Below are 13,833 nucleotides of genomic sequence, written 5' to 3' on the forward strand. Positions count from 1 at the left end.
AAATGCCCTCAACACCTAATTCATCTCGCACGTCAGGATAAGCCAATCAATGCATTTGAATAAACATAACAACCAAGTGGAAACGCATCCCATCAGGTGAACAGTTGTGTTCAAAATGTGAGATACACAGAATATAGAGGCTTTAAAATGTCTGGGTTCATACCTCGCTCTAATTATGGGCTGCTTCAGAACAAGGATCCTGCACATGTACAATGCATTAAAAACAGCCCACGGTACCAGGAACCACTTCGAAACAACTGCAAACGTATGAACTTCGAGCATGCTTTGTGCTTTGTCAGAGTTGGGCTTTTGCTGGTCGTGGACCTTGGCTATTACGTCTGGGTAGCATTAAGATCAGTACAGTCCTGCAATGGACAACTGAGCCAGCCCAATAAACATGGCACGCTACACAAACACACACACACACACAGAGCCACACACACAGCAGAGGGCAATTTTTTTTAAAAAAACATCTCATCTCTGCAGGTACAGCGAAGAGCTAAGGACCTTGTGATTAAGTGCGCCAGGAGGGAACTATCTCGTCCGATTTAAATTGCTGCCATAAGCAAGGCTTTGTTTATAATCAGCTAGGCCCAAAAAGCAACTCCAGGCTCAAGAAGCAACAATGAGCTTCTGTGCAATTCCCTAGCAGCGCAGTTAATATGGAAAACAGAGCGCTGAGCAGTCAGAGACCAGCACCATGTGACTTTGTAACAATACTTAGCTGTAATTAGCAGCTCATTGAGAAGAATTAAAAGCTGCAGCCCAGTTCTCCCAATGTGTGTCTCAGTATAAAAACCCCAATAGATAACCTTTGAGAACTGACAGGCCTATCGTTTCCAGAATACACGTCATTTTCTTTCAGACAACATTCACACAAAAAAACAAATCTGAACATTTCAGACTGCTGTATTGAAATATCACTAAGAGAGTGAGAATATGTTCCATCAGACAGTTTAGTACAATTGACTGACAGGGAGAGCAGGCTGTAATTAACATTGGATGAAGCCCAAGTTCTAATAATGAGCTCAGTAGTGAGAGAATTCATCCCCCACGAGGTCCTGGTTGATCACTAATAACTAGAGCTAGTTTTGTTCAATTCACTTTCGGTTGCAACATACAGTGACGCCCATTATAAGGCAGTATTTGGGGTCCATAAAATCCCAAGGCCCCCTGTAACGGAGCCATGATAGCTGGTTTCACTGTGCATGCCTGCAGCTGTGCGATGAAAAAATGTCCAAGGTCTGCAGCATCAATTCGCTGTCTATGTTCCTGCGCCCATACAGCACATTGGAAATTACGTCAGCAGCAATCTGGTGACCTGGACGTTGGCCATTTTTAGCACAGGAGCTGGCTGGCGGATGGTGGGCTAGCTGACCGTGTGCGTGAGCAGCGAATGGGGTCTACACCCCATTCATACTATCAGCAAACTCAGTACAGCAAATTGCGTTGAGTTCTATTGAATGTTGAACATTAAAATTGAAGACAAGACTGATTAAAGCAGGAGCAACATACCTGTGGATAGTTTAAGTGTTAAGATTGAATATCCTATATCCTGTGAAGCGCTTTGCAGCGTCTCAATGACGCTATATCACACGCAAGGATTTTTATTGTTATACAGACTATGCGAGTGTGTCAGGCTGCGGGAGACCTCTTAATGAACAGCTATGCAGGATTTTTATTTTTTACTTCTCGTGCAGGGCAACCTAGCTCTCATCTTGATTCTAAAAATCTACCTAGATTCTTGCTGGGACTAATAACGGCCAGAAATGGAGGCAGGGAAGCCTGAAGATGGGGAGGTTACTGGGCTACAGAGAGCAATGTGGAAGACAGGAGGGAAATCAAACATTAATAGCAGTCACTGGAACTACTCTGGGAAGGCAGGAGTGCAAGGAGTATGTCAAGGACGACAGAAAGTAACTTCTAAATTAGAGAATAGTGAGAAACAGGAAATAAAACCGGTTAATAGGGTTCGCTTTAGTAAGTACAAAACATTTAAAAGATAATAATTGACCATTTTGACAGCACTGTGAAAAGGTACAGTGCGACAGGGCTGCAATCAGTTTGAATGCAGACCTGTCCGTTACGCTCATTAAAGAATGCACTATCGCCCTCTGTGCAAAGTGTCTGTGCCCAATGTCAGCAGAGGGTCACAGAGCTGTCAGAACCCACAGCCAGCTGTCAATGGACTGACAGCCAGTAACACAACAGCCTGTGAAAGCTGAAAAATGAATGGGGGAAATCAAAGAGGAAATTCCATTGCATTTTATTTGCATTTTCAGGATGAAGTCTTCATGTATCACGTATCCATTGCTAACCAATGGGATCTGAGACCCTGGAGTCCCCATTCCTCCAATAATAGTCCTGGCAAAACAAAAGGCTTTTGAAGAAATATGCCTCGCTAAAGGAGCTAGAATTCCCCACTTTGTCATTCTGGAAGCATTAATTCAGGTTCCATCTGCCGTGTGAATCTGGTGGACCTGCTGCCATTATTTCAAACAAGGAAGTGATGTCAGCGGTGCTTCCTCGACACAATGCACAGAAAGTGACATGAGCCTCAACTTGACGAACGCTACCTTTTTTTAAAAAAAACACTTCATGTAGAATGAGGTGAGGCAATATAGGCTGGTAATACAATCTTAAGGGGGTAAAAGAACAGAGAGACCTGGGGGTGCAGGTAAATGAATCCTTGAAGGTGGCAGGACAGGACGATAAGGCTGTAAAAAGGGCATATGGGATACTAGGCTTTATAAATAGGGGCATAGAGTACAAGAGTCAGGAGGTTATGATTAACCTATATAAAACACTGGTTAGGCCTCAGTTAGAATACTGCGCCCAGTTCTGGGCACCACACTATAGGAAGGATGTTAAGGCATTGGAAAGGGTGCAGAGGATGGTACAAGGAATGAGGGACCTTGATTATGGGGAAAGGCTAGAGAGGCTGGGATTATTCTCATTGGAGCAGAGAAGGTTACGAGGAGACCTAATAGAGATCTTCAAAATCATGAGGGGATTTGATAGGTTAGAGAGGGAGAAACTGTTTCCACTGGTGGGTGTGTCGGTGACTCAAGGTCACAGATTCAAAATAGTCTCTTAAAGCAACAGAGGGGAAGTGAGAAGAAATGTTTATACACAGCGAGTTGTTCGAATCTGGAAAGCATTGCCTGAAAGGGTGGTGGAGGCCGATTCGATAACTACTTTTAAAAATGCGATGGACAGGTATTTGAGGAGGACGGGTCTGCAGGGTTATGGGGAAAGGGCTGGGGAGTGGGACTGACATTAATTGCTCTATTCAAAGAGCTGGCACAAACTCGATGGGCCGAATGGCCTCTTTTTGTGCTGTATGATTTTATGATTCTATGAGAACGTGGCAATTGGACCCAGAGAGGTAGGTGTTCTGGAAGGATGGGATTGGCTGGACTGAAGGGTCTTCTTCATCCAAACAAATCCCAATCTTATGATCCAGTGACTAAGGTATTAAAACCTGAAATCCTAAACATATTTTCTTCTAAAAAGTTTAAAATGTGTATTGAGAAATTGCCAGCCAGTTCATCAATGCCTTTGATGCCATGTCTCATTCTGGGCAGGCTGGGAGTACTGAGACAGGATAACCCAGCTCCCAGGATACTGGCTGTTATGGGTAAGTCAGAAAAAACTACAACAACAACTTGGATTTATATAGCGCCCTCCACGGCGGACAGCGTCTCAGAGCACTTTACAGTAACAGATCCCGGCGCTGAGCCGGAGGATGGGGAGGAAGGTGACCAAAGGCGCGGTCGAAGAGAAAGGTCTTCAGTAGAGACCTGAAAATAGGAAGAGAGGGAGCGAGACGAATGGAGTGAGGAAGGGAATTCCAGAGCCTCAAAACATAGTGGCTAAAGGCATGGCCGCCGAGGGTTGAGCGGAGGACTCAGGGGACGAGGAGGAGGCCAGACCCGGAGGAACGAAGGCAACTGGTACTGTCTTGAGGAGAGAGGTCAAAGAGGTAGGGGGGTGCAGAGGGGTGGAGGGATTTGAATACAAGGGTGAGGATCTTGAAGTCGATCCTCTCTGGGACAGCCAGCCAGGGCAGTCTGGCAAGGACTGGGGTGATCGGGGAGCGGAGTTTGGTGCGGGTGAGATTGCGTGCGGTAGAGTTTTGAATGATCTGGATTTTATGGATGGTAGTGGATGGGAGACCGGTGAGGAGGGCGTTAGAATAGTCCAGCCGAGAGGTGACGAAGGCATGGACCAGGGTTTCAGCGGCCTTCGGAGAGAGGTATTGGCGGAGGCGGGTGATGCGTCGGAGGTGGAAGAAAGCAGTGCTGGTGAGGGACCAGATGTGGGGGAGGAAGGATAATTGGGGATTGAACCTGATGCCTAGGTTGTGTACGAGTTCGGAGAGTTTTAGGGGGAGGTCGGGTAGGTGGAAGAGGTGAGAGCCATGAGATTTTAGACGTTGACGAGAGCCAAAGAGTATGGCTTCCGTCTTGTCAATGTTCAGCTGAAGGAAATTTGTGCTCAAACAGCCCCTGAGATATAACAGGCAGGCTGACAGAACATCAGGGGACTGGGGTCACAAAGAGAGGTGGAAAAATAGAGTTTATGCACTATTTATGCTTCACTGGAAATGACAACCTTGCAACTAACTTGCAACAAAATCCACTGTGAACTCATATTATGAAAATTTCTCTGTAGGAAATAGCAAGATGCAAGAAAGAGTGTAAATAGAAACATACTGAGAAACAGGGTGGTTCTGAAATGCTGCTGAAGCAGAGTTAGTGGGGGTGGTAGGGTGTGACCATCACCTCCAAAATAGAACATATAACTTTGAAACCCAAAATTAAAGTTCCAAATTACTAAATGAAAGAAAGGCCCTCTGTGAACACAAACGGCTGCAACATTTCTAAATGCAGGCCTTGCCTAGCTACACTCAGCTGCCTCAAAACAACTTTCAAATTCCTGATCACAACAGCTGCAAAAGCACTCGCATGCTCATGAGCTCTGCAATCCTGTTGAAGGGAGGCTCCGATTTCATAACTAACGATTATTTTTCAGCTCGAGAGGTTTTGTGTCGTGCAAGGTACAGCAGCTTAAAAATAATATATGGGGAGGCAAACAGCTCATAGAAGTGGAAGATATAAGGGGCATCTGCCCCAATCATTGACTCGTATCAGTAAATGGAGGTTGTGGTGGACAGCTCTCCGGGATGCTATCCTGTGTGAAGGGCGCTATATAAATACAAGCTGTTGTTGACAGCAATTTTTTCTTGGACATAGGCCTTATGGATTGTGTTGAGAAGGGGCGAAGGACAGTCTGGTCATTCTTGTCTCTATTCAATGACAGTGAGGTCCCACTACAGGTTAAGCTTGTGTTGTATAGTACACATGTCCAAAAAGTTGTGCTACATGGTTCCAAGCTTCTTGATATCTTATGCAGAGAATTAAACAAACTCAAGGCCTCCAAATAGTGGAACCACTGCTCAATGATAGGGATGGGCATCTGAGCTGTGGGTAGGCGGATGATAACCATGCTCTCATCAGTCACTAGAGGCAGGTATTCTCAGCTCCTGTAAGTCAAAGCACTAAGGCATGGAGCAATCCTAGGTGGATAGCAGCAGGAAGCTTTCCAGACAGTGCTCTCAATGGTAAATTATATGGTTTTACCTGGTTAAAACTCAGCCGTACCCAATGCAGTCTGGGATCCCTAAGCATTGGCTCTTTCCAACCTGCTCCCTGAAATTAGGTAAGCAGATGGTATCCCTTTGGAGAAGAGAGTTCAGACTTCATTTCATACAGGGAAATGTCCATGCATAGTTGTCTGGTTTGGATAACCTTAAGAATGGACCCAACCTACTGTGTTATAAACAGGCTCCATGGAACAAACTACTGAAAAGGTAGAGCAGGCTTGAATAGGCTACTCCTATTCCTCATGAACAATATTCTTACAAGACTATTCTGGTTTTTCAGAAATCATGTTTAGCATCTGACATAGATACCTTGGAATTATTTATTCATTTAACTTCTGGAAATATTTTAAATTTCACTTGATGTGAATACTTGCTTTTCATTCCTTACCTACAGAGAGGCTCTATGAAGTCCTTGTCAAGAAAATCATGATCTTTCTTCACAGACACAATGTCAATTGGGAATTGGGAATCTGCAATGGATAAAAACATCCCAATCACTTCTGCACATTAAAACTTATTTCAAATTAATAAACAGACCCCCCAACCAATTCCTTCAACTTTTCTCTCCCCCCCCACTCCTGCTCCAATTATCACCCTCTTGCCACTGAAGTTGGTGACTTTTGCTTGGGTTTGCACAGAGACCAAAAGCTTGCCCATACCTTCCTCATTTGGTGCCATCTTCAAATTGAATCTAGACAGTGAGCAGCAGTTGGCTACTTTACAGGGGCAGGAGAGGAAAGAGAGCCAAAGCTAAACTTGACACTTCTTTAGCCCCGACATTTACACTGACATGCAATTTCTAGCAGAGATCTTTGGAATGGGATGAGAAGTCTTAATTCTGGCAGATTTCCTCACTCTGTAGAACAGGGGCACTGAAGCCAAATATAGTCCCCTCGCCCACCCATGCTGCCCTGGCAATTCTGCAACAAACATAGTTTAGAATCGACTCTTGGCCACAAAATATACAGTCAATTCACTTTACAGTATATTATGCGAAGTGTTTTGAGACGTCGCGAATAAGGCGCTATATCAAATGCAAGCATTATTATTATTATAATTGGAGAACTTCTGAATTAAATAAAAATACTTCAAAATATTTTTGAAACTTACTTCCTAATTTTTCTAATGGAGAACCATAGAATTCTAGGACACACTAAAAGGCCATTTGACCCACTGTTCCTTCAATGACAACTTCTATCCTAATCCCAATTCCCTGTTCCTTCTACATACTTGCTAATATCCTTCCCTCCACGTGTTCAGTCACTGGGTGGTCACATAATTTTTCTAGCCTTGCAAGAAGAGATATAAAAATAAGATTTGCTCCAAATCTTTATCCAGGATACTGCAGCTCATATCCAAAGAGAAATTCCATATCTGGCCTCTGTTATGTAACTGGCTTCATACATATGGTTATAATCAAGGAGAAGGTGAAACTTGAGAACTGAGGGAAAGTTTTACAGTTGTTTGAAATCAACGTGCCAAACATTTTCCCATCATTCTGTGGCTAAAAAATCCTACATTGAGGGTTGAAAGAAAAATCTCAATATTAGGGCCAAATTCGCAGTATTTCCTATTCATATTTTCAGCATTTCTTGAAACTCTTAAGCCACAAAAATAAGCACTTCTTCTGGTAACTCGGAATAAGCAATACTGATCTTTGAGGACTCCTCTCCGACTGATCTGCTTCTGAAGTAAAGCGGATTGAAATTCTAACAGAATTCGGTATTAGGGAACTTGTGTTTGTTTAAAAAAAATTAGCTTGGCTCAGTTGGGATCACCGATTCTTGCCCCAGAATCAGAAAGTAGGTGCGGTTCAAGCCCCACAACAGAACTGTTCACTCCAAGTCTAGTCTGACACTACATTGCAGTGCGGGGAGGAGCGCTGCATTGTCAGAGGAGCCGTCCTCCCACATTAATCACCTCCCACCTCGATTTTTCCAATGTCCTCGTTGCTGGTCTCCCCAGCTCCACCATTCATAAAATGTAATGAATTCAAAACTCCGCCTCCCTTACCCTCACCTGTACCAAACTCCAGACCGCTATCACCCCAGTCCTTGCCAGGCTCCACTGGCTCCTTATTGCAAAACACATTGATTTCAAGATCCTCAAAATCACTTTATGCCTTGGCTACTCCAACCTACTTACATTCCACTTCTCTCTTGCACTTGTTGCCTTTGGTGGAGTAACAATGTGGGTATGTATGGGGGGGGGGTCATAAAACAGAAAAGGTTTAATTCTGGAGACTATTCAATAAACAACTCATTAAAATGCACCGACAGACAATGGTGATGGAATCAGTTTACCTGGTGCTGCCTCTGAAATCCTGTCATGAAACAAATCAGATTTTGTCGTCTGTGGATGTTTCGCTCCCAAAATACACTCAATTAGTTTTAAACTATATTCTGTGAAGCACTTTGAAATGTCTGAATGATGCGATAAGGCGCTATATCAAATGCAACAATTATTATTATTATTATGTTCACAGTCATGATCTTGAATCAGGAAGACTGTGGAGTCTAGAAATCTCTCACGGTTTCACGCTTAAGAGCTGAAAATTAGGTGCAGAAATTTTAGAATATCTTTGAATTTAGTCTTAATTTTGAAACTGGTTAAATTCTTAGTCTGAATACAACAAATGAGTAACTTTGTAAATTGCCGATAAATCACTCATTGTCCCCTCATTTTATTGGCTCGTCTCCAGTAGCAATGGTGTGATCAGGGAAATACCTTAGCTGCGACAAATACATTACATACATTAAAGCAAACATTACAGTGAATCTAATTTCACCTTCCAAGGATACATCCACATATTTTTGGTCAGTTATGAATTCAACACATACTTGAGGTTCATTACAGAGAATGGTATAATTATGAGCTGTGAATTGCTGGGCCACTCTGCACTCACTAAAGCATTTATATGAAGCCCATCAGACTGGCTACAGTTGATTCGCGACCCACAGGAGCTCTGTGTTTGATGGCTGCACCAATAAGGCCCCTGACATTCCAGTCCCGAGCTTGATATTCTAGTCCCGAGCAGCCTTTTCACCATTCTTACACTAAAAATCAGACTTTACTGTTCCCCTTGTTATTCTTTCTGATTAATACTGCCCCTGTACCGCTTGCCTTGCGATGAATCATAGAAGATGTGGAAGATTTGATAGGGTTCGAGATGCATTGATGATGTTATCCCCATGATTCCCATTCCCAATAACCAAGGCTGACCTACACTTCTAATCCCATTGCAGAATATCTGTGGAGGTTTGGACGTTGCCCAGGCTGCTGGACATTCCCAATGCTTGGGAGTGTGGAGAAAATCTTACAGACTCAGCCACCTGGAAATCACTATCAATGCTTCACAGGCATGTCTGAGCATTTTCTTCACCAATTCGGAGGCTGTTTCAATGGGGCTTGAGTATACAATCTTCAAGGGGTCTTCATGTCATAGCTGTTTGTGGGGCACGGTTTTGCACAAATTAACTGCTCCATTTGTCTGCAAAATAGTCAGTGTGCTCTACAGTAAATTCTGTGAAGTGCTTTGAGAGGTCTTGAAGACTTAATGAAGCACCACATTATATCATCCTCATCGACTCTGAAGGCAGAACACTGGCTTATTTACCTTGTGGCACTGCTGCCGAGGGGAGATTACTTATTAAAAGTAGCAGTTCTGGAAGGTATACGCATCATGAAAGTCAACAAATCAACAAATTAGGGTTGTACTGTACGGGGGAGGGGGAAAATAGGTCACTAAATATCGAGAAGGATTTCAGATTGGGATGTTCAATACAAATTCGGAAGGTCAACAAGTTTGCTATAAATCTTCTCTGCTTGTACACAAACACATGCTGGGCTTTCAAGTCAAGTTGCTCGTTCAACACACATCCATCGTTTGGATAATAATAATTCTTGCATTTGATATAGCACCTTATCATGTCTTCGAGACGTCTCAAAGCGCTTCACAGAATATACTGTAAAGTGAATTGACTGTATATTTTGTGGGTGAAATACAGCAGCCAATTGCGCACAGCAGTGTCCCACAAACAATCATGAATTTAGTGACCGAATCATTATTGTTTTTAAATTTTGTTTTAAGGGATTGTTACCATCGTAAATGGATCTGCCTATCGATTAACAACTGGGTTCCTAGGTAAACAGAGGCGTGTGGAGTAAGGAAACTTTTCGCGCTGGAATTCAAACCTAGATCCTCTCACTTGCCAGGCACGTGCTCTAACCAATACACTACTGGACTCCACAAGGATATCTTCCTGGTGGCATTCCAACTAATCAACATTCCCTGAAATGTTCTGTAGCCGTCTGTTTAGCCCAGGACAGGGATAACATTTCTATTGTGTTGCAGAGAGTGGACCTGTGTAGCAATAAATGAGCCCATCATTCCTGCCTGTCTAAGTTCTGATTTCTTTCCCCTTCCGCAGATCGCTCAAAATGACATGCTGGAATACAGTTTCTTGGGTGACCTTAGCCACTGAGCATAAACAGGCAATTCAACAATGAGTAGGCTCACAGCCAAACGTGAACCTGTTCTCAGGCGACATTTGCACGTGTAAACAATAAATAACCCTTATACTAGTTAAATAACGTCTTTCACATCAAAAGGACATCTTAAAGCTCTTCACAGGATATTCCTACATATAAAGGGTAGTGACTATTTTGTGGGCTAACGAGGCAGCCAATTTTCACTAACAGTGTCCCACAAACAGCCATGAAGTGAATGGACACGTGAACATAACCAGCAGGTGTCACTGGCTAGCAAGTTTCGAAGTCCCGGAACGATCGCAGTGCTCCTATTGCTCACTCAGCAGAGATCAAAATCTGCACTGACCGAGCGATGAACCTGGACTTTTCTGCACTATATGACCTGGCATTTGCCCAATGAGCCATGAGCTGCACTTGTTCACTTTTAGGGAGCTGTAAAACTGATTGAATTTACCGGCTGAAATAACTCTCATTGCGTCTAAATTTAGATTCCTCAACAGTTGACTATGAATTACATAGGTGTGAGGCAGGTGGACCTTCCCTCAGTGTTCTCAATGCAGACGGTGTTTGAAGCCAGGACACGCACTCGACTTTGTGGGTTTGCCACTCGCCACTACTGGATAGCAGAATAGTAGCTTCATGTTTCGTCCACAAAATGTACAATCAATTCACTTTATGGTACGTTCTGTGAAGCGCTTTGAGACGTCTCAACAACGTAATAAGGCGCGATAACAAATGCAAGCATTATTATTACCTCAAGGAATTTTGTGTGGCGATCTGGAAGTCAAATACAGATTCACATACATCTGCATTGAGAATGGGGGTGGGTGGGGGGAAGAAGGTTGTATAGAAGGGGGGAAGGAAGGTATGATGGATATCAAAGGTCCATCCTCCACACCGCTGGGTAACTCATATTTGGTATTGAAGGACTCTCAACATTTAGATCTCAACACTGATGAAACATAAAATTGTCAGATTACTGAGGAGTCTAGGTTGCAGGTTCTTTTGTCAGAAATTGGAAAGATAACAAAAGTCTCACTTCTACTCTCTCACCCCTCCTTCCTCACTCACACCTTCACCAGCAGGGGACTAACAGGCTCTGCTCTCTCTGCCTGCGCTGCACAGAATTAGGCAGCTTTTCTTCCATGTGACGGCTTGTACACCTCTTTGCACATTAGCTGCACACGCGGAGAGAAAAACACTGGTCACGGGAGACTGCGGCAGGACTCACCTTCATACAACTGTGCGTATTGAGGGAACCCAGCAGCTCGCAACCAGTCACACGCTTCCTTGGCTTCAATTTCTGCAGAAAAAAAGGGCAAAAAGCAGCACGTTAACAAAATAACATGCAGCATTCAGACCCGGGCACTACGTCGAATGTCACCTTCACTTCCCTCTGTAAACCTAGCACTGAAATTCATTGGCAACGATGAAAGAAGGTGACCTTTCTTGAATAAACTTTGCGTCAATGGATTACCTGAACCTTATCAAGAGGATTAAAGTAGTGTGAATGAAGTACAGGATTCTGTAACGTGAAGCTTTCAAGAGTTTTGGATGGGGCGGAGCGGAATTTTGGCACGAAAACGCATAAATAATTTTGTGAAAAGCAAGCAGGCGATCAGGAGAAAGAGCACAGACAGAGAGAGACTGTACGGAAGCCGGGGGCTGTGTTTCGAAAATTCTGAGTCTCTTTCCCACTTTGTAAGAGCACGAAAAATAAAATAATGTCCACAGTAAAGTAATAATATAATAATAATAATAATCCTTGCATTTGATATAGCGCTTTTCACGTCGGGAGGACGTCCCAAAGCGCTTCACAGAACACACTGTAAAGTGAATTGACTGTATATTTGTGGGCGAACGCGGCAGCCAATTGCGCACAGCAATGTCCCACAAACAGTCGTAGATTGAAAATGACCAATTTATTATTGTTTTTGTTTTGGAGGGATTATTATTAGGCTCTGTGTGGAGTAAGGAAACTTGCCCAAGGTTTCGCCCTCTGCCGGGAATTGAACTTGGGTCTCTCGCTTGCAAAGCGAGTGCTCTAACCACTGAGCTACAGGACTCAACATCTCATTTGATGAATGGCATCTCCAGTAATACAGCACTCCATTGAAGAACCAGCCCACACAATGAGCTTGAAGTCCCTACATGGGGTTTGAACCCAAAATCTGACTCAGAGATCAGAGCACCACCAATTAACTCAGATTTACACCTTTTCAGTACTATAATGAGAAAAATGTATCATGATGAAGCCAGATACAGACATACTGTTTTTTGTAATAGAATGTGTGGACTGCAATTCCAGAATTCACAGTAAAAGGATACAGGGTTAACCCGATGCGGGTCACGGAGACATACAGACCAGCTTGCCTTCTAAATTAATATGCGTTAGAGCACATTGCTACAAACAATCAAAAGTACAAAAGATACGGAGTTTGAATAAACTTGGTGTTGAAAATGTGGTTGTTGCAAACTGAAAACTGCTTGCTAAAAAGCAAAAGAATAAATCAGCGAAGAAAACAATTCCGAAGAGCAGTAAAAGCTGTTTTGATCTGAGATCTTGTCAGATTTTCAGCCTTCTCTTGGCTGGGAAATAGGTCCAAGAGCAAACTGCTGGTCAGGAGCACGAGTACAAATGGGAAGTCATCATCTCACAGCCTGTGGATTTTGGGTGAGTAAAAGCTCAAAAGTGGGTTTAAACGACAACAACTTGCATTTATATAGCGCCCTTCACGCAGGTCTGACAACGAGCCGGGGGAGAGGGAGGTGATCAAAAGCACGATCAAAAAGGAAGGTCTTTAGGTGGGATTTGAAGGTGGAGAGGGAGGGGGCAAGGCGGAGGATTTGAGGGAGAGAGTTCCAGAGTTTCAGAACTCACCGGCCGACACATTTCCTACTCCATTGTTGCAATGCATTTAATTGGCTCACTCCAACCCTACGACATCAAGCCTTGGTATAACATGGGTATGCTTATAGCCCAGATATACTGGAATTGTGTTAGTGTGTCCATCGCTGATCAGCCAAACTTCCTCAATAGAAGGCCTCATAAGAGCAGGTTGTCTAAAGTCATCAGCAGCAACCAGACAACTTGGATACGATAATTGGCATCAATTTTTTATCATACCCCATTATAGCATTGAATCTGAGCTTCTGGTCCCAAACCACCATGTTATAACAGAGTGGTTTCCCTGTAGACACACACACACACACGCACTTTGAAAGCCAAATCATATTTAAGTTGCATCGTAACGCCTGTATAGTCAGGTCGAGGGCACATTTCTACATCATTCCTAGTCACAGTCATCCTTCATAAACAGCCATAGATAGCAGTTAGTGAGATTCCTATGAATGGCTGATAGACATGAATGGCCCGAGGGAAAATACATGCATTTCCCCAATGCATGTACAATCTGCTAGTTAAAACAAATTTTTTTTAAAAAAGGATTTTTAAAGAACTGCTTTTTAAAGAAGACATTTTTTGTAGACCAAACAGGCCTCTGCTGCAGCACATTAACAGTAATAGCAATCCTTGCATTTGACACAGTGTCTTATCACGTCTTCGAGACGTCTCAAAGTGCTTCACAGGATACACTGTAACGTGAACTGACTGTATTTTGTTGGCGAAACACCGTAACTGATTGCGCACAGCAATGTCCCACAAACAGCCGTGG

The 13,833-nt window shown here is 43.4% G+C and overlaps 1 protein-coding gene across 3 annotated transcripts in view; it reads right to left on the bottom strand.

Moving 5' to 3' along the window:
* Positions 1-13,833, bottom strand: part of stard13a (StAR-related lipid transfer (START) domain containing 13a) — a 112,325-nt gene that overhangs the window by 28,851 nt on the left and 69,641 nt on the right. For 2 of the 3 annotated variants that reach the window (XM_007891273.2, XM_007891272.2), the window contains exons 2-3: positions 11,391-11,462; positions 6,057-6,138 (exon numbers count right to left, since the gene is read on the bottom strand). In XM_007891273.2, the coding sequence (XP_007889464.1) occupies positions 6,057-6,138; positions 11,391-11,462 (154 nt within the window). Of the gene's footprint in view, positions 1-6,056; positions 6,139-11,390; positions 11,463-13,833 lie in introns of those variants that run through there. The other variant, XM_042333909.1, reaches the window with a different exon arrangement.

Source organism: Callorhinchus milii, unplaced genomic scaffold (genome assembly GCF_018977255.1).
Source record: "Callorhinchus milii isolate IMCB2004 unplaced genomic scaffold, IMCB_Cmil_1.0 Scaffold4, whole genome shotgun sequence".
Lineage (NCBI taxonomy): Eukaryota > Metazoa > Chordata > Chondrichthyes > Chimaeriformes > Callorhinchidae > Callorhinchus > Callorhinchus milii.